This window comes from Octopus sinensis, linkage group LG18 (assembly GCF_006345805.1).
Source record: "Octopus sinensis linkage group LG18, ASM634580v1, whole genome shotgun sequence".
Lineage (NCBI taxonomy): Eukaryota > Metazoa > Mollusca > Cephalopoda > Octopoda > Octopodidae > Octopus > Octopus sinensis.
The window spans coordinates 14,476,649-14,498,226 of NC_043014.1; the positions used below are offsets into that span (position 1 = coordinate 14,476,649).

Sequence of the window (21,578 nt, forward strand, 5' to 3'; positions counted from 1 at the left end):
CTGGGACACCATCTTGAAAGGTTTTATATTTCTTTATTGCCCACAAGAGGCTAAACATAGAGGGGACAAACAAAGGGATTAAGTCGATTACATAGACCCCCATGTGTAACTGGTATGTAATTTATTGACCCCGAAAGGATGAAAGGTAAAATCGACCTCGGCGGAATTTGAACTCAGAATGTAACAGCAGACGAAAGACGAAATACCGCTAAGCAATTCGCCCACTGTGCTAACGTTTCTGCTAGCTCGCCGCCATTTTGAAAGGTTTTAGTTGAACAAATTGACCCCAGGACTTATTGTTTTAAGCCCAGTACTTACTCAATTGGTCTCTTTTACCAAACAGCTATGGGAATGTAAACACACCAACACTGGTTGTCAAGTGGTGGTAGTGGACAAACAAAGACACACACACACACACACATACATATAACACTCACGAGTCCACAGAACAAATCTGGAAGACTAATGTTCACCAAATTCCATTGAGTGAACATATAGAGACATGTGGTTAGAAAATGTTTCTAATCTTTACTTGCCACAAACCACAAGACACAAGTGAGGTTGGAAGAAAGATAAAAGAAAATCGGTTTATTAAAATGTTCAAACTTGTTCTGAATGGAAATAACAGCAATAATATAACAACCAGGATTTAAAAATATCTCTAGCACATAAATATAAAAAAGTTACAGAATATCAGTACACCTGGCAAACCCTGATGTTTAAGATGCATATAGAATGGTCAAAAAGGTATTCTAAAAATTCAGTTTGCTGGAGGGTTCTAAGAGATACTAAAGTTGTCAAGAACTCCAGTTAAACACATTTGAAATCTGATGATTACACTATGTATGACAGCGCTAATTTAACTTTATGAGCGTTACAAAATATGTGTTTTTCTATGTTAAAATACCATAATAAAAAACGTGAAAACCAGGCTATGTTTCAACTATTCAACTGATATATATTATATACGATGGGCTTCTTTCAATTTCCTTCTACCAAATTCACTGACAAGGCTTTGGTCGGCCTGAGGCTATAGTAGAAGACACTTGCCCAAGGTGTCATGCAGTAGGACTAAACCTGGAACCATGTGGTTGGCAAGTAAGCTTTTTACCACACAGCCATGCTATTGTTCAGAAATTTCAAAACCTGTATATTCCATTACTGGTCATCAATTGAAAAGAAGAAGAAAAGGTGGAAAAACAAACTAAAACAAAGTAAAAAAAAAAAGACCCATAAAAAAAAGAGGCACTTACCTTTTCTAGGACTGGGAGCCAAGATGTGACAAGATGAAGGTTCTTCAAACATAACCAGTCTCCATCATGGGCTGCTTGCCTAAGTAATTCTAGTGCCACATTAGCTTGTCCCTGCCCCATGGCAACCTACAAGGAAAATAATTTAAAGTATAGCAGGGTAAGCCATCAAAGTGACACTGGGGTACAAATATACAAAGCCCAGTGTACCCATCATGACTACCCACCTGATAAGGGTACACCAGGCACATGCATCACAACCATATGTGCATAACATGGTGATCTCATATCAAAATAAACAGGTCAATTAGCTCATCCTGCTCAAAAGGTTCCTGACTGAATAAGGGTTGCTTAAGGATGTTGAATGAAGCACCCATGTTTCCAGAGGTGAATTTTTCAAACCCCAAAGATATCCTCTCAACACATGGCTATGATGCTCATGATCAGAGATGCACATATTGTCAGCCACTAAGGGACGTGCTCAACTGGTTAAGGTCAAACAACTGACATGCAAATCTATGGTATTGAGCAGAATATTTGCTGTAGTCAGTCTTTCACACCAAGACAAAACATATACATGATAACACTTCCAGTCAGAAGCCATCAGAGCTTAGTGCCTGGTATTGCATAAGTAGCAGAAACGTTAGCATGCCAGGCGAAATGCTTGGCAGTATTTCGTCTGAGTTCAAATTCTGCTGAGGTCAACTTTGCCTTTCATCCTTTTGGGGGTCGATAAATTAAGTACCAGTTATGCACTGGGGTCGATGTAATCGACTTAATCCTTTTGTCTGTCCTTGTTTGTCTCCTCTATGTTTAGTCCCTTGTGGGCAGTAAAGAAATAAATTACTCTTATTATTGTTGTTGTTGTTATTAAGATGGGGAGCTGGCAGAATTGTTAACACGTTGGACAAAATGCTTAGCGGCATTTCATGTCTTTGCATTCTGAGTTCAAATACTGGTAGAACTGACTTTGCTTTTCATCCTTTCGGGGTTGAGAAAATAAGTACCAGTTGAGCACTGAGGCTGAATGGTCAAAAAGGTATTCCACTCTTCAAAATTGCTGGCCTTGTGCCAAAATTTGAAACCCATTATTATTATTATTATTTTATGTTTGACTTTTGCTTTACATTTGTACAAGATGGCTCAAAGTCTCACCCAGAGACCTCAAGAGACAAGTTGGAAGTTCATGTTGGTGTTATAACTAAGGTGCCATATATTTGGTTTTGTACATAGTGTTGTTCTAGAGAATGCTTAAGAAACCATAAGAAAATTATGTATTTGGTTTAAAACTTGAGATTACATACAAAGTATTTTGCGTAGGATATGGGCAGTTCCCATGAGTACTATGTACTTATTGCTTTTGTTGCTCAACGATTTACCTGATAGTATCGGTCAGAACCAATTGTCTGTGCAGCAAGTTCTTGTAGATCATGAGAAGGATCAGCACCAGGAGATATGATAATCAAGATCGGTTCTGTAGCAACGGTCTCATCAGCAAACAACTTCTTCAGATTGAAGGTTGGTGGGGCCAAATCCGTCAGTCCTGTTTCAAAAATAAAAATTTAGAAGAATTAAGACGAGGAAAATTTTTGAAGAAAATCATTTTCACTTTGGACACAGATTCATGAAATGGTAACCCATATCTTTTTTCTCTTATGTTTTTATGACGTGGTGCCACGTAAAAACATCCAGTTTACTCTGTAAAGTGGTTGGCACAAGGAAGGGCATGCGACCCTGAAAACCATGCCAAAACAGACCTAACCAGTGCTAGTCGTCATTGTCATCGTTTAACGTCCATTTTTCATGTTGGCATGGGTTGGATGGTTCGATTGGGGTCTGGGAAGCCAGGAGGCTGCACCACTCAGTCCACTCTGTTGAGTGGTTGCCATTAAGAAGGCCATTCGGCTGTAGAAACTAAGCCAAACCAGACATTAGAGCTCAGTGCACCTCTCCAGCTTGTTGGTTCCCAGCTAACTGCTGTAATGATGCCATTTTGAGTTGGATTCTTCCGGGAGGCCCGCCAGAAGTTCCCTCATGTGCATGCACAGAAAATTAGCAGCAGCAAAATTTCCTGCGTATCGCACTCTCTCGAATGCTCACAGCCAAACAGAACAGACGTGTTTTACCAGCTCTCTCAAGCCGCACCTTGTGGCATTGCTACACTATGCTTGAACAAGACAGGAGTTGGCTCACTCCACTTGACTACTGCGACTAACTCTTAGGCTACCGATTCAACCTGAGAGAAATAAATATATATATATTGCGAATCCAGAAATAAAAAAATATTTATGCTGTTGAAGATATTTGGAAGTCTTGGCTTTTCCTTTGATAAATAATTCAATGTAAGGGATGAGACCTGCACCCCGCCAGTGATACAGACCTTTCATCATGTTACACTGCCTAACCCATGTTAGCATGGAAAAAAGGGTGTTAAATTATACCATTCCTTCCCCTACACTTCATATAGTAACCCTGCTTATTGTTGTCATGAATGGTACACTTTTGCAGTGCATTCATGAAACTACAACAAAAGTCTTCTTAATTAACTGTGAATCCACCCATCGGACAAAGCCACAACATTGCATCGTTCTACGTTTTTCATACTGTTTCCTTGGCAGAGGCATTGGGGTGGTTTGTCATTGCCTTCCCCAGCTAGATCGCCAGGTCATGTTTTTAGTTTTGCTGGGTGTCCAGACACCCTTTTCCCAAGAGTAGCATGCTACTTAAGTTGGGTGGGGTGCAGTGATGAAAATGTGAAAACATGTACACGCACACACATATGCACACACACACACACATAGACACATGCATACACACAAGCACACACCAGCAAAAACACGTACACACACACCAGATAAAAGCACAAACACAGATACACCTACAAGCACATGTACAAGCAAGCACACACATACATACACAATTAATTTTGAAAATAATTAAGAATTTGGAGGCATTTACTAAAATAACTTCTCAATTATCATAACACTTATTAAAAAAATATAGACAGGCGCAGGAGTGGCTGTGTGCTAAGTAGCTTGCTTACAAACCACATGGTTCCGGGTTCAGTCCCACTGCGTGGCACCCTGGGCAAGTGTCTTCTATAGCCTTGGGCCAACCAAAGCTTTATGAGTGGATGTCCCCCCAACATCGCTTGACAACCGATGCTGGTGTGTTTACGTCCCCGTAACTTAGCAGTTCGGCAAAAGAGACCGATAGAATAATTACTACGCTTACAAAGAATAAGTCCTGGGGTCGATTTGCTCGACTAAAGGTGGTGCTCTAGCATGGCCACAGTCAAATGACTGAAACAAGTAACAGAGTAAAGAGTAAAAGAGAGGTTTTCTGTAGGAACTATCTTTGTAGTAGATATTTGAACTATTTGGATCTCCTCAATAAATCCAAACCTTTAGCTAAATCATGGTTTACTGACATGGACACTCTGCCACAGATGGATGCAGTGGGATGCCTAAGATGTGACAGGAAATGGATTCAGAACATAAAATACCAGGACACATACGTGTGTGTGTGTATGGTAAAGAAGATGAAGCTAAGAACGAAGGTGGAAACATATCCCCCACCTCTCTTCTCTCTCTCTCTCACACACAAATACGCAAATTCATACATTTCATATATAAAGACAGAGACAAAGAAGATAAGATCACTTTTACAGAAACAAGATATTTCAGCAATGATTGAATAAAGTAACTGACACACACACACACACACAAATACATGCACAAATATGTTCTCTCATACATATACACACATGCATTCACATAACTACATACACACACATGCATACCACATACACATTCACACACATGCATATCCACATACACATACATGCATATCCACATACACACACACTCAGATATGAACACATACACATTCACACACACAATTACATTCACATACATACACAAACATGTTCTCTCATACACATACACACATGCATTCACATAACTACATACACACACATACATACCACATACACATTCACACACACTCAGATATGAACAAACACATACAAAATACACATTCACACACACATGTTCTCATACATATACACACACATGCATATCCACATACACATTCACACACACAGATATGAACAAACACACACACATACACACACACAATTACATTCACATACATACACAAACATGTTCTCATACATACACATTCACACACACTCAGATATACACATACACACACACACACATACATTCACAAACATGTTCTCATACATATACACACATGCATTCACATAACTACATACACACACATACGCATTCACACACACTCAGATATGAACAAACACATTCACACACACACACACACACATGCATATCCACACACACATGGTGATTACTGATACAATCAATCATTTTTCTCTATTCACTTTCACACAATCATTCTCACACAATTATTCGCATTTATCTCACTTAGCACCAATTGAAAGTCAGCTGAGCTTACAGTTGGAGAACAAATGTTCTTTGCAATCCACTGCCTTCTAATTCTTGCTTCCCAAGTTATTGCAATAATCTTCAGTTCTGTTTGTTACTCTTTTACTTGTTTCAGTCATTTGACTGCGGCCATGCAGGAGCACCACCTTTAGTCGAGCAAATCGACCCCAGGACTTATTCTTTTGTAAGCCTAGTACTTATTCTATTGGTCTCTTTTGCCGAACCGCTTAGTTACGGGGGACGTAAACACACCAGCATCCACACACATATATGTGTGAGTATGTATGTGTGTATATATGCTGTGCTTGAGGAGACCTATTGAGTCAAGTACATCAACATCAAAATAAATGTCAAATGGAAATTGTAGTTGTGATACCTGTGCCGGTGGCATGTAAAAAGCACCATCTGCACGTGGCTGATGCCAGTGCCACCTTGACTGGTTTCCGTGCCGGTGGCACGAAAAATGCACCAACCGATCATGGCTGTTGCCAGTCTCCCCTGGCACCTGTGCCAGTGGCACGTAAAAAGCACTCACTACACTCATAGAGTGGTTGGCGTTAGGAAGGGCATCCAGCTGTAGAAACACTGCCAGGTCAGACTGGAGCCTGGTGCAGCCTCCTGGCTTCCCAGATCCCGGTTGAACCATCCAACCCATGCTAGCATGGAAAATGGACGTTAAACGATGATGATGATATATATATATATATCATCATCATCATCATCATCATTTAGCGTCCGCTTTCCATGCTAGCATGGGTTGGACGGTTTAACTGGGGTCTGTGAAGCCGGAAGGCTTCATCAGGCCCAGTCAGATTTGGCAGTGTTTCTACGGCTGGATGCCCTTCCTAATGCCAACCACTCCGCGAGTGTAGTGGGTGTTTTTTACGTGCCACCTGCACAGGTGCCAGACAGAGCTGGCGAACGGCCACGAACGGATGGTGTTTTTACGTGTCACCGGCACGGGGCCAGGCAATGCTGGCAACGGACACGAACGGATGGTGCTTTTACGTGCCACTGACACGGGGCCAGACAGAGCTGGCAAATGGCCACGAACGGACGGTGCTTTTACGTGTCACCTGCACGGGGGCCAGCCGAGGCTGGCTACGAACACGACCGTATGGTGCTTTTATGTGCCACCGACACGGGGCCAGACAGAGCTGGCAAACGGCCACGAACGGACGGTGCTTTTACGTGTCACCTGCACAGGGGCCAGCCGAGGCTGGCAACGAACACGAACGGATGGTGCTTTTACGTGCCACTGACACGGGGCCAGACAGAGCTGGCAAACGGCCACGAACGGACGGTGCTTTTACGTGTCACCGGCACGGGGACCAGCCGAGGCTGGCAACGGACACGAACGGACGGTGCTTTTATGTGCCACCGACACGGGGCCAGACGGAGCTGGCAAACGGCCACGAACGGACGGTGCTTTTACGTGTCACCGGCACGGGGCCAGGCGAGGCTGGCAACAAACACGAACGGATGGTGCTTTTACGTGCCACCGGCACGGGGGCCAGACAGAGCTGGCAAACAGCCACGAGCGAATGGTGCTTTTACGTATCACCGACACGGGTGCCAGACGAGGCTGACAGTGGACACGAACAGATGGGTCACTTAACCCCTGCTTTCTGATATATGATTTGATTTTGATTGTTCTCACTGGTCTTGCCGGGTCTTCTGACGCACAGCATACTTCCATAGGTCTCGGTCTCTGGTCATTTCCTTGGTGAGACCTAGAGTTCGAAGGTCGTGCTTCACCACCTCGACCCAGGTTTTCCTGGGTCTACCTCTTCCATGGGTCCCCTCAACTGCCAGGGTGTGGAACTTTTTCACACACCTATTTTCATCCATTCTCGCCACATGACCATACCAGCGCAATCGTCTCTCTTGCACACAACATCTGATGCCTCTTAGGTCCAACTTTTCTCTCAAGGTACTTACACTCTGTCGACTATGAACACTGACATTACACATCCAACGGAGCATACTAGCTTCATTTCTCGCGAGCTTACGCATGTCCTCAGCAGTCATGGCCCATGTTTCACTGCCATGTAGCATGGCTGTTCGTACACATGCATCATACAGTCTGCCTTTTACTCTGAGCGAGAGGCCTTTAGTCACCAGCAGAGGTAAGAGCTCCCTAAACTTTGCCCAGGCTATTCTTACTCTAGCCGTTACACTTTCAGCACACCCACCCCCACTACTGACTTGGTCACCAAGATAACGGAAGCTACCAACTACTTCTAGTTTTTCCCCCTGGAAAGTGACGGAAGTTGTTTTCTGCAGATTTCAGAGGTTAATGCTCCGAGCATCTGCCACATACAAAAACCATCTTCCTAGTTAGCCTTCCTATGACATTGCTGCACCTCTTATGTGTCCATAGCTTACACTTGGTGCATCTTATAGAGTTTCTACCTACACCTTTTCTACAGATCGAGCAGGGCCATCTACCTGAAGGCGTTTGTGATTTGTCTACCTTCCTACTTATTACGACTTTGGTTTTAGCTAGGTTGACTCTAAGGCCCTTCGATTCTAAACCATGCTTCCACACCTGAAACTTCTTCTCCAGTTCTGATAATGACTCAGCAATTAGAGCAAAGTCATCAGCATAGAGGAGCTCCCAGGGGCATCCTGTCTTGAATTCCTCCGTTATTGCCTGGAGGACTATGATAAATAGGAGGGGGCTGAGGACTGAACCTTGGTGGACCCCTACCTCTACCCGGAATTCTTCACTGTACTCATTGCCAACCCTCACCTTACTAGCAGCATCCCTGTACATGGCTTGCACAGCTCTCACTAACCATTCATCTATTCCTAGTTTCCTCATTGACCACCAGATGAGGGATTGGGGGAACCCTGTCGAAGGCTTTCTCCATGTCAACAAAAGCCAGGTACAGGGGCTTATCTTTGGCTAGGTATTTCTCCTGCAGCTGCCTTACCAGGAATATAGCATCAGTGGTACTTTTCCCTGGCACGAACCCAAACTGCATCTCATCTAAACTAACTCTCTCTCTAATTAGTTGGCTTATGACCCTCTCTGTAACTTTCATCACCTGATCCAACAGCTTGATACCTCTGTAATTATTTGTATCTAGGGCATCACCTATACCTTTGTAGCAGTTGACTATTATGCTGCTACACCAGTCATTGGGTATGACTCCTTCATGTATCACCTGATTAACTATACAGGTGACTAGGCTATAGCCGACACTACCAGATATTTTGAGCATCTCTGCAGTGATACCTGATGGGCCTGGGGCTTTCCCTGTCTTCATGCTTCTAATTGCCTTAGCTACCATGGAACTATCAACCCTGATAGCTGGTCCCTCTGTTGGGTCAACGTTCGGCAGACTCTCTTTATCCCATTCATTTTCTTCATTCAGCAACCTTTCATAGTGGCGTCTCCAAGCCTCTCTCTTTGCATCCTCGTTTAGCGCAAGTGAACCATCTTCCATGCGAACACACTTCTCTCCTACCACATCACAATTCTCTCTCACACACTGTCTTGCAACACGAAACACCTCCAGTCTTTGGTCCTCACGGCGCAGAACATTGGCAAATTTTTTCTTATCTGCTTCCCCTCTGGCTAGATATATATATATATATGAGAGAGTCAGATAGACAGACAGAGATAGGTGGAGGGAAAGAAAGGTAGAGAAAGAGAAAATAAGCCATAAAGCCAGCATTGAATTGGTGACACCAAGGAGGCATGTAGAAATACAACAAATGTCATACACATATACACACAGATAAACAGAGACAGAAACACACACACACACACACAAGCATACAGATATACACATACACACAGAAACAGATAATGCCTTTCCTTCCTTCCTTCCTTTCAGCTTTCCTTCCTTCCTGTCATCCTTCCTTCCTTCTTTCCTTCCTTCCTTTCATCTTTCCTTCCTTCCTGTCATCCTTCCTTCCTTTCATCCTTCTTTCCTTCCTTTCATCTTTCCTTCCTTTCATCCTTCATAAAGCCTGCCAAAATCCCACTTACCTAGTACCCAGCAAGCAAACTGTGTCATTGCGGTCTGCAGACGGTCGGGTCTCACGGCATGGATTACAAGAAGGCGTTGGAACTTGCTCAGGTTATTTTCGACTGCTTTGGGAAATTCTTGCTCACAACATCTGCTATGGAGAAATGGTGTCCAGAGGTTTGAGTCTTGGAAATTCAGCTTTCCATAGAGTTCAGAGAAATTGTACTGAAATATAAAGGCAAGAACATAGAAATGATGATAATAATAATAATAATCATAATAATAATAATAATGATAAAAAAAGGTACTGAAACCTATTTGAAAATGATACTAGGCTTATCATCCTTACAGGAAGTGCAAAAAATAGTGTTAACTGGAATGACTCATGTACTAAGAAGAGCATTATCGTTGTGAAAACAACATCCATTCATGAATTTGTTTGTTTATTAATTTTTTTAAATACATATTTTACCTGTGAATCTGCATGTGTAATCTGGGAATGCATACAATGAGCTTCTCTGCCCTGTGTATGGAAAACACTCAGCGAGAAATGGAAGAAAATTTGAGGAAAGAAGGGAAAATAATAATAATAATAATCATCATCATCATCGTTTAACGTCCGCTTTCCATGCTAGCATGGGTTGGACGGTTCAACTGGGGTCTGGCAAGCCCGAAGGCTGCACCAGGCCAGTCAGATCTGGCAGTGTTTCTACAGGTGGATGCCCTTCCTAACGCCAACCACTCCGAGAATGTAGTGGGTGATTTTATGTGCCACCGACACAGGTGCCAGACGGGGCTGGCAGACGGTCACGCTCAAATGGTGTTTTTTATGTGCCAAAAATGATTTTATGATTCAGTGCGACCATGAGATAGAGAATAGGAAGCCGGACATAGTCTTAATTGAAAAAGAAAACAAACTATGCTGGATCATAGATATAGCATGCCCAGCTATGCGATAAGGAACCACCTTTAGTCGAGCACAGAACTTAGTCTTTGTAAGCCTAGTACTTATTTTATTGGTCTCTTTTGCCGAACCGCTAAGTTATGCAGATGTAAACACACCAGCATCGGTTGTCAAGCGATATTGGGGGACAAACACAGACACACAAAGATACACACACACACACATATATATACATGCATACGACAGGCTTCTTTCAGTTTCCACCTACAAAATCCACTCACAAGGCTTTGGTTGGCTTGAGGCTATAGTAGAAGATACTTGCCCAAAGTATCATGCAGTGGGACTGAACCTGGAACCATGTAGTTCATAAGCAAGCTACTTACCACACAGCCACTCCTATGCCTAAAGGATAGAAAGATGTTTACAGCACCTAGGTTTCCCAAGCGGTCATCCATCTAAGTACTAACTAGGCTTGACGTTGCTTAACTTCGGTGATTGGACAAGAACTGGTGTTTTCAAAGTGATATGGCCGTATACATATATATACAACAGGTTTCTTTCAGTTTCTGTCAACCAAATCCACTAACAAGGCTTTGGTCAGCCCAAGGCTAAAGAAGAAGACAGTTGCTCAAGGTGCCACACAGTGGAACTGAACCCAGGACTATGTGGTTAGGAAGCAATCTTCTTACCAAACATCCATACCTGACACTTTATAATGTTAAAATTTGTCTCCTTATATTGCTAGAATGTCTCCCTATAAAGTAAAAAAATGTTCTCATAATATTAAAATGTCTCCCACAGTAAAATATACGGAGACCTTGTATAATGGTTAATATTGAATTTTTAGTTAGTCACAGAGCGTCAGATTTACAATGGGAAGGTGAACAAGATTGAGTGATGTTCATGCTCTTCTAAAGAGTTTTACCAACATCAATGAAATAAAATGAAATAATTTCAACTGGTAAAGAATCCAAGGTCGTTAGCTGATGGGAAACTACATCCTTCAAAACTTCCATGCTTCTTTAAGTTTGCCAATAAAACACATGATTCTCCCACATGGTTTTTTTTATTTATTTCTGAAGACTTATTCACTCTTCACTTCCAGTTTTGGTTACTTTTTCTGATGAGATGTTGTGCAAGCTGACAAAATTGTTAGCATAGTGGGCAAAATGCTTAGCAGAATTTCATGTCATTACATTCAAATTCCATCAATGTCAACTTTGCCTTTCATCCTTTTGGGGCCAGTAAAATAAGTACCAGTTGAGCACTGAGGTTGATGCCAACGGCTTATCCTCTCCCCACAAATTTCAGGCCTTGTGCCTATAGTAGAAAGGATTATTATTATTATTTAAGTAGCAAGCCGGCAGAATTGTTAGCATGCTGGATGAAATGCTTAGTAGTATTTTGCCAGTCGGTACATTCTGAGTTCAAATTCTGCCATGGTCGACTTTACCTTTCATCCTTTCAAGGTCAATAAAATAAGTACCAGCTGAATACTGGGGATCGATGAAATCGACTTATCCCCACCCCACCCCCAAAATTTCAGGCCTTGTGCCTATAGCAGAAAGGATTATTATTATTATTATTACTATTATTATTATTATGTTTGATAACCATTCCTTTAGTGATTATCAAGTATTTTGGCCTCTAACATCTTTCAACAATCTGGTGACATAGAATATTGGAATGCATTTTCGCCTCTTCAAATATCAATAGAACTCCCCCAAATTAAACATCAATAATCTTCAGTTCCATTCAATTCCACGTTCACTATGAGACTGCCAGATGTTTCTCAAGGTTCCTCTATCGGTTCTGCTCTCAAAAGAAATAAGTACGCGGCATTGTTTATTGTTGGGAATATTTCCCACTCGACAAACAATTCTTCTATTGTTGGAACATTCCTGCAGAAATATCCATTGAAATCTGGTGAATTGTCCAAATATTCTCACTTCCTCCCCGCATCCCATCCACAAACTGCCTCTGCCTGTCCTAACTGACCACCTTGGGAGAGAATATTTAAAAGAGATTTTTAAAGCAGTTAATCTCTGTGGTAACAACTGCACAATAAGAACCAAACTGCATTTAAAAACTCTCCACATTCACAAAAACTTTGAGTTATATCTAATATTGATCGCTATATGTATAATATTGATTATCTTACATATAATATTGATTGCTTTGCATATAAATCATCCTGCACAAACAATTTACATTACATAAAACATTCTTTTACTTGCTTCATTCATTTTACTGTGGCCATGCTGGAGCACCGCCTTCAGTCGAGCACATTGACCCCAGGACTTATTCTTTGTAAGCCTAGTACTTATTCTATCGGTCTCTTTTGCTGAACCGCTAAGTTATGGAGATGTAAACACACCAGCATCGGTTGTCAAGCGATACTGGGGGGGACAAACAGACACACAAACATACACACACACACACACACACACATATATATATATATATATATATATATATATATAAATATATATATACAGTGGGCTTCTTTCAGTTTCCGTCTACCAAATCCACTCACAAGGCTTTGGTTGGCCCAAGGCTGTAGTAGAAGACACTTGCCCAAGGTGCCATGTAGTGGGACTGAACCTGGAACCATGTAGTTCGTAAGCAAGCTACTAACCACACAGCCACTCCTATGCATTAAAAACAATCTATGCACCATTAATTTTCCTTACGCAGTGAAGGCATGTGGCTAGGGCTGTTGCGCTCATGATCGCAAGATCATGGTTTCAATTTCCACATAGGGCATTGAGCTGTGTTCTAGAGCAAAACGCTTCAGTTTTATATTGTTCCAGTCTCCTCAACAGTAAATGAGTAAACCTCTGATGGGCTGGCATCCCACTTAGGGGACCTTTTTGTGTTCTTGGTTACTTAAACCACATGGAAACAAGGTAAACAGCCCTATGTATTATATCTAAAGACAATGTTTTAGATATAATACATTGCATGGCTGTGAGGTTAAAGATGTTTGCTTCACATCCTTGAGGTTTCAAGTTCAGTCCCACTGTGTGGCACCTGAGGTAAATGTCTTCTATAACCTTGGGCTGGCCAAAGCCTTGTGAGTAGATTGAGTAGATGGAAGCCTGTCATATATAAATATGTATATGTGTGTGTTTGCGTATATATTTGTGTGTGTTTATCCCCCACAACTCCTTGTTGGTGTGTTTACGTCCTTGTAACTTAGTAGTTCAGCAAAAGAGACTGATAGAATAAGTACCAAGCTTAAAAAACAAAATAAGTCAATTTATTTGACTATAATTTCTCAAGGTGAGCCCCAGCATGGCCACAGTCTAATGACTGAACCAAGTAAAAGATACAAGAGAAAAAAATGTTTCATGGAAGATGGACGTTAAATAATGATGATGATGTCTTTTATTTTTGGTTGTGTGGAAGTCTGTCTATATATGTGTGTATATGTGTGTGTGTTTGTCCTTACATGTGTGTGAGTGTGTCTGTTTGTCCTTACATGTGTGTGTCTTTGTGTTTGTCCTTACATATATGTGTGTGTGTTTGTCCTTACATATGTGTATGTGTGAGTCTTAATGTTTTTCCTTACCTATGTGTGTGTGTGTCTTTGTGTTTGTCCTTACATAGGTGTGTGTGTGTGTTTGTCCTTACATATGTGTGTGTGTGTGTGTGTGTCTTTGTGTTTGTCCTTACACTGCTTGATAACTGGTGTTAGTTTGTTTACATCCATGTAACATAGTGGTTCAGCAAAAGGGATTGATAGAACAAGTACGATACTTAAAAGAAAACATAAGTACTGCTCAACAAAATCCCTGGAAGGTGATGCCCCAGCATGGCCGGTGTCTAGTGACCGAAACAAGTGAAAGAGAGAAGTATGGAGAATATTGGTTTCAACCATTGCCAATTCTTTCTAAGGAAGAAGAGAAATTTCCTGAAAATGTGTTCAGTTAGGAGGGAATGGCCTCTTCTTCCCACAAGAAAGGATTGCAATGCTGAGAGTACAATCGCCTAAATCGGCGGCGGCAGCGTTGTCGTCGTCATCACCACCACCACCACCACCACCAACACCACCACCATCACCATCACCATCACCATCACCATCATTTAATGCTCGCTTTCAATACTGGCATGGGTTTGAAGGTTTGAGATGGAGCTGGCTAGTAGGATGCTGTCCAGACTCCAACTGCCTGTTGTGGCATGGTTTCTATGGCTGGATACCCTTCCTAATGCCAACCACTAGCAGGGAGCTGTGAAGACCCCCAACTGCCTGTTGTGGCATGGTTTTTATGGCTGGATGCCCTTCCTAATGCCAACCACTAGCAGGGAACTGTGCAGACCCCAACTGTCTGTTGTGGCATGGTTTCTATGGCTGGATGCCCTTCCTAATGCCAACCACTAGCAGGGAACTGTGCAGACCCCAACTGCCTGTTGTGGCATGGTTTTTATGGCTGGATGCCCTTCCTAATGCCAGCCACTAGCAGGGAACTGTGCAGATCCCAACTTCCTGTTGTGGCATGGTTTCTATGGCTGGATGCCCTCCTAATGCCAACCACTTAATAGAGTGAGCTGGATGCTTCTCACATACCACTGGCATAGGTGCGTTTACACAGCACCAGCACAGGTGTCTCAATGCAGCACTGGCACAGGTATATGAACTTAAATAAACTTAACATCTTGTAAATACACATATATATACTCACCTTCAATATAGCAACAGGCATGGCACATTCACGGTCCTCAATCCAGGAAGGTAACTCTTGTTCTAAAGCCTGTGCAGAAATCTTAAAATCTGACACATAAGTTCCACTGAGTAATTCCCATTCCTATATAAATGATAGTGGAGAAAAAACATAAATATAATCATTGACAGTGAAAACAATTTCATTAACTAATAGTGATAACAGTAGAAATAACAACAATGGTTATAACTACATATGTTATATTATATGTGAAATATATTTCTTTTTTTTTTTCTTTTACCTTGTTTTAGTCATTTGACTGCGGCCATGCTGGAGCACCGCCTTTTAATCGAGCAACTCGACCCCGGGACTTATTCTTTTGTAAGCCCAGTACTTATTCTATCGGTCTCTTTTGCCGAACCGCTAAGTAACGGGGACATAAACACACCAGCATCGGTTGTCAAGCAATGCTAGGGGGACAAACACAGACACACAAACACACACACGCATATACATATATACACATATATACGACGGGCTTCTTTCAGTTTCCGTCTACCAAATCCACTCACAAGGCTTTGGTCAGCCCGAGGCTATAGTAGAAGACACTTGCTATAGTAGAAGACATGCAGTGGGACTGAACCCGGAACCATGTGGTTGGTAAACAAGCTACTTACCACACAGCCACTCCTACGCCTATATCATATCATTTAATGTAGACAGTATTAAAATAAGAGCTAGATAAGTGCAGGTATGGCTGAATGGTAAGAAGCTTGGTTCTTTTTTGGTTCTTTTTTTTTTCTTTTTTTTTAAGGCTGGCAGAATCGTTAGCATGCCGGGCGAAATGCTTAGTGGTATTTCGTCTGCCGTTATGTTCTGAGTTCAAATTCTGCCGAGGTCGACTTTGTCTTTCATCCTTTCGGGGGTCGATAAATTAAGTACCAGTTACGCACTGGGGTTGATATAATCGACTTAATCACTTTGTCAGTCCTTGTTTGTCCCCTCTATGTTTAGCCCCTTGTGGGCAATAAAGAAACAAGAAGCTTGGTTCCCTACCACATGGCTCAGGGTTCAGTCCCACTGTGTGGCACCTCGGTCAAATGTTTTCTACTATATCCTTAGGCTGACCAAAGCCTTGTGAGTGGATTTGATAAATGAAAACTAAAGAAGCCCATTGGATATGTATATATATATATATAATAAATTAATAAATAAAACATATGCATATATACATACATATATGTACGTACCTACCTCTACATGTATATATACATACATATATGGGTACAGGACACCAAAAAACGTCGAACACAATGAGAAACGAAAACATAAACACAAAACCAAGGAACTGGACATTTTTCTTAAACAACGAAAAAATAGAGTACAGGACAAATAACACAAGGAAAATTCCCCTTCTTCAGTCGCCATGGTTTCATCTACTCTGTGTTTCGAAGGTGAAGGCGATACGCATCTTCGATAGAAACTTTCCTTTCCGCGAAAAGCAAAATAAAATTTGAGATCTTTTTGCAGAGGGGTAAAATGGTAACAAAAACAGGACAGTAACGACAGTACAAAATATAAACAGTAAAAGACAGGACAAGGAGCATAACAAGACAAGAAGGGCTGTTAAGCCGAACGAGAAAAAGTATTACGAACGCTATTTTTGAGAACGGCGAAGGAGCAACAGAAAATGCCATCTACACTTCAAGGAAACCAGGTCAGAAAGACAGTAGCAGAGCTCTCGTCGCGGATCAACAACGTGTGGGAGGAGGAGGAGCAAGAGAAAGGGAGAGAAAAAAAGGGAATGGTTGTGAGGAAACCAGAAAGAATGAGAGAGAGAGAGAGAGAGACAGTAAGGTAGAAGAAAAGGAAATATATACATATTTAGATAAGATAGATGTGTGTGTGTATGTGACAGACCATTTAACTGAACCCCATTAAAATCAATATTTTTCATCCAATTTTGTTCATGTTTAGCACATGCATCACTTACATTCTAGAGATGGTACTACACTCTTCAGAGTTTTCACTTATGGAGTAATATTGAGTAATGGGGCTTCTGGGTTAAGAAAAAGCTCCAGTCTTGGAATTCGTGGCTATTGTGGACAAGGGAGGTAACTCTTTGTGAAGTAACATTCAGAAATCGAATTTCTCCCTAAAATTTGTATCCCTTAAACACCTTTTCATAGTACATAAATAAACAATTTGGATGATTGTTGCTTTAAGGGAACATAATGAGTAACACCACCCCTACCGGGTGAGATGAAAGTATCTTTTCATAGTAGGTAAAATGTTGACACTCCCGCTACCCCTGCCATTTACAACAGAGGGCTTCTTCTCTTGGAAGACTTGGTTATCGCAATTGGTGATCAACAACTGGATGCTTATTCTCTCAACACTCCAGACAGAAATGAAGATGCCTGTCCCAATCGCCTCATTCACAGAGAAACATCCTACACCATCCACAAACATAAACAGTACATTGATAACAAGCCCCTTCTGAATTCTGATCAATTTTGTCCTTGGAAACATCTACACACACTGGTGAAATCATCTTAGACACATCTGGTGGGACTGGAAAAACATTTCTCCTGAATATTCTTGCGAAGTTGTGGCATAATGGTGACTTTGCTATTGCTGTTACCTCATCAGAAATAGCGTCAATTCTTCTCAACAGCAGATGAACAGCACACTCTACCTTCAAATTGCCTTTCAATGTAACACATTGAGAAAACCCAACGTGCCACATAATGCATTCCTTGGACAAAGCAACAATTTTTAAAAAGTGCAAACCCATTGTTTGGGATGAAGCAACTATGTCCCATAAATGTTCCCTACAAGCACTTGATACCACGATGAGAGGGCTTAGATCGAACAACATCCTGGGGGTGTGACAAACTCTGCCTATTATACCCAAAGGAACACCAGCTGATGAACTTAATACTTGCCTCAAAAATCCCTCCTTTGGCTGCATGTCCAAGTGAAACAACTCACCATCAACATGAGATCACTCCTACAGACTGGTCAGCCTACAACCCAGTTATCGGAAATGCTCTTTAAAATTGGCAATGGACAAATTACGTCCAACAACAATGGATACATTGACACTACCACCATTGGCCACACTGTCTCCAGCCCTGATGACTTATGTTCTGCTGTTTACCCAATTCTTACAACAGAATGTATAAAACCAGATTGGCTTTGGCTGTTCTTGCACCTACAAATGCAGCTGTCAACACTCTTAACTACGAATTACTCAGCTAGCTACCTTCTCAAGAATGTTGCTACAGATCAGTTGACACCGTTACTGACTTTGATCAGGTTACACACTTTCCAAGAGAATTTCTCAACTCCCAAGATCCTCCAGGACACCCTCCTCATGTAATTCACTTAAAATCGGTTGCCCTGTCATCCTCCTATGCAATCTAAATGCACTAACACTAGGCAATGGAACTCACCTTGTGGTCAAACGAATGATGGATCACATCATTGAATCTCAAATTACCATGGGACAAGGCAGAAACGATATCATTTTCATTCCAAAAATTCCGCTAACCCCAACAGACTGTCCCTATCCTATGCAGAGACTTCAGTTCCCTCTCAAACTCAGCTTTGCAATGACAATTAACAAAGCACAAGATCAGTCGCTGCAAGTTGTGAGATTGGAACTTTGAATGTTGTGCTTTTCACATGACAGTTCTATGTCAGTTGTTCCAGAGTTGGCCATCCAGACCACTTATTCATCTATACTCCTGAAGGAAAAACCAAAAATGTCATCTACAAAACAGCCCTAGACTAGTTATTCTTCTACTGCCGTTAGCAATCAGACCTCCAGCAAGCATTTCATTGATATTTTGCTTCATTTCCCTGATTGCTGTTTACAGTACATTACCTCCAATGACCCTTATTACTTCACGCGCGCTGTTCGCTCATAAGCATGCTCTGACATTTATTTTTGTACATACCATTATTCTATTTGCATGTTTGCTATAAATGTTTGCCTTTCTTTATCATACATGACTTTCATTAAAAAAAAAAAGCTTCAATGCGGTTGTGTCAGGCATTACGAGAAAAACAATACATGATACAAAACACTTCAAGATATAGGATCCCAAATGCCTACTGAAATTGCAGTCTCATTTCATGGACTTTCATTTATTACTAACGACCAAATTTATATTCAAAACACTTAATTCATTACCTAAATTGCTTAATACCATATCGTAAGCTGCTAATGAAAATGGTAATTATAGATTTTATGTTTATCAACTTGAAGCAACTTCTAACTGCAGGCTAATTCAATCTAAACTGTCCACAGCAGTGCACCATTATGATAAATTATACCATCCAAAGGACGGGTGCATTTGCTAGTATATATATATATATATATATATAAATCTTTAGTTAAATGTATTCAATGAGAATATTATATACTGAATTTATATTGAGTGCTCTATTGTATCAAAGTATTAATACTATTAAAGTATTTATATATTTAATACAAGCGATTATATATATTTTATAATATACTAGCACTATGACCCTAGTGCATGCATATACAGCTGCGTGCATGCGCACATACACGCGAGTACTGTCCAAATCTCTGACCAATCACATACAGCTAGCTGCCATTCAATTGGCGTATCAAGTTTCGGGCATTTTGATTGGGTTTTGGATAGAAAATTCACAAAAAAGTCACTTCTATTGATTTTTTTTAATGGCTTTGCGGGGTGACTGGGGAAATGTAAAAATGTGCACGACCACCTTTGGATGGAAAAATTGTGGATTTGTATAAAGGACACACACGCAGACATTTTGCCGTTTATATATATATAGAGATTATTATTAATATCAGGAAATCAATATTAGAAAATTCTTCAGAAAGATACATACGTGTGTAAAATAATTGTTGTATTAAAAATAATATATAAAAATATATGTAAATATGTATAAGTATAAATATATAATGTATATGACAGTTTAACAGTCTTATGATCATTTCATAATGGATTTTACACATAACTATTATGTATTATTACAGAAGACTAACCAAGGAAGTATATATGGATTTAAAGACTCTCATACTAAAGTGTACTTACCAAAATCAAAAGCAGTAATTTTTAATTTATATTTCAAACAAGCACTATTTTATAGTATTACTTCAAATTTTTAAAAAACTACCATTCAATACATCATACAAAATTTAAATTTTATATCTCTGAAGAGCAGAAGAGTTGTCTATAAATGTTTATCAATATAGGATTCCATTATAGAGACAGCACTTCCGTGAAACGATAGTAAGATGTTTTAAAAACTTAATTCAAAACTTTTAAACTGTCATATACATTATATATTTATACTTATATATATTTACATATATTTTTATATATATTTATATTTTTAATACAACAATTATTTATATATGTATGTATTTGTGTGTCTGTGTTTCTTCCCCACCATTGCTTGACAACCGATGTTGGTGTGGTTATGTTCCCATAACTTAGCGGTTCAGCAATAGAGACTGATAGAATAAATACTAGGCTTATAAAGACTAAGTCCTGGGGTCAATATCTTCGACTGAAACCCTTTAAGGTGGTGCTCCAGCATGGCCACAGTCAAATAACTGAATCAAGTAAAAGAATAATAGTTTCATGCAATGGAGACATGGTAATTCAGGCTAAACTCATTTCTACATCTAACATCCTAACCACTGAGCAACTCTTCTCCACTAGTGGTACTCATTTCTACAGCTGAGTGGACAGGAGCAATGTGAAATGAAGCGTGTTGCTCAAGAACACAATGCATTGTCCAGTCCAAGAATCGAAACCATAATCTTACAATTGTGAATCCAACAGCCTCAGCACTAAGCCATACACCTCCATACACACACACACACACATATATAGATGTATATATGACAGGCTTCTTTCAGTTTCCATCTACAAAATACACTCACAAGGTATTGGTTGGCCTGAGACTATAGCAGAAGACACTTGCCCAAGGTACCCGTGCAGTGGGACTGAACCCAGAACCATGTGGTTGAGAAGCAAACTTCTTACTACATAGCCACGCCTTTGCCTATGCATGTGTGTGTGTGTGTGTATATATATATATATATATATATATATATATATATATATATATATATATATATATATATATATATATATATGTGGAGGCGCAATGGCCCAGTGGTTAGGGCAGCAGACTCGCTGTCGTAAGATCGCGGTTTCGATTCCCAGACCGGGTGTTGTGAGTGTTTATTGAGCGAAAACGCCTAAAGCACCACGAGGCTCCGCAGGGGGTGGTGG

At 40.7% G+C, this 21,578-nt stretch overlaps 1 protein-coding gene and 1 pseudogene across 2 annotated transcripts in view; both read right to left on the reverse strand.

The window, feature by feature from the left end:
• Positions 1-21,578, reverse strand: part of LOC115221696 (cytoplasmic dynein 2 heavy chain 1-like) — a 398,382-nt gene that overhangs the window by 15,405 nt on the left and 361,399 nt on the right. For both annotated transcript variants that reach the window (XM_036510740.1, XM_029791902.2), the window contains exons 64-67: positions 15,289-15,411; positions 9,720-9,924; positions 2,630-2,793; positions 1,254-1,379 (exon numbers count right to left, since the gene is read on the reverse strand). In XM_036510740.1, coding sequence (XP_036366633.1) covers positions 1,254-1,379; positions 2,630-2,793; positions 9,720-9,924; positions 15,289-15,411 — 618 coding nt within the window. The remainder of the gene's footprint in view (positions 1-1,253; positions 1,380-2,629; positions 2,794-9,719; positions 9,925-15,288; positions 15,412-21,578) is intronic.
• On the reverse strand, positions 11,022-11,140 carry LOC115221856 (annotated as a pseudogene).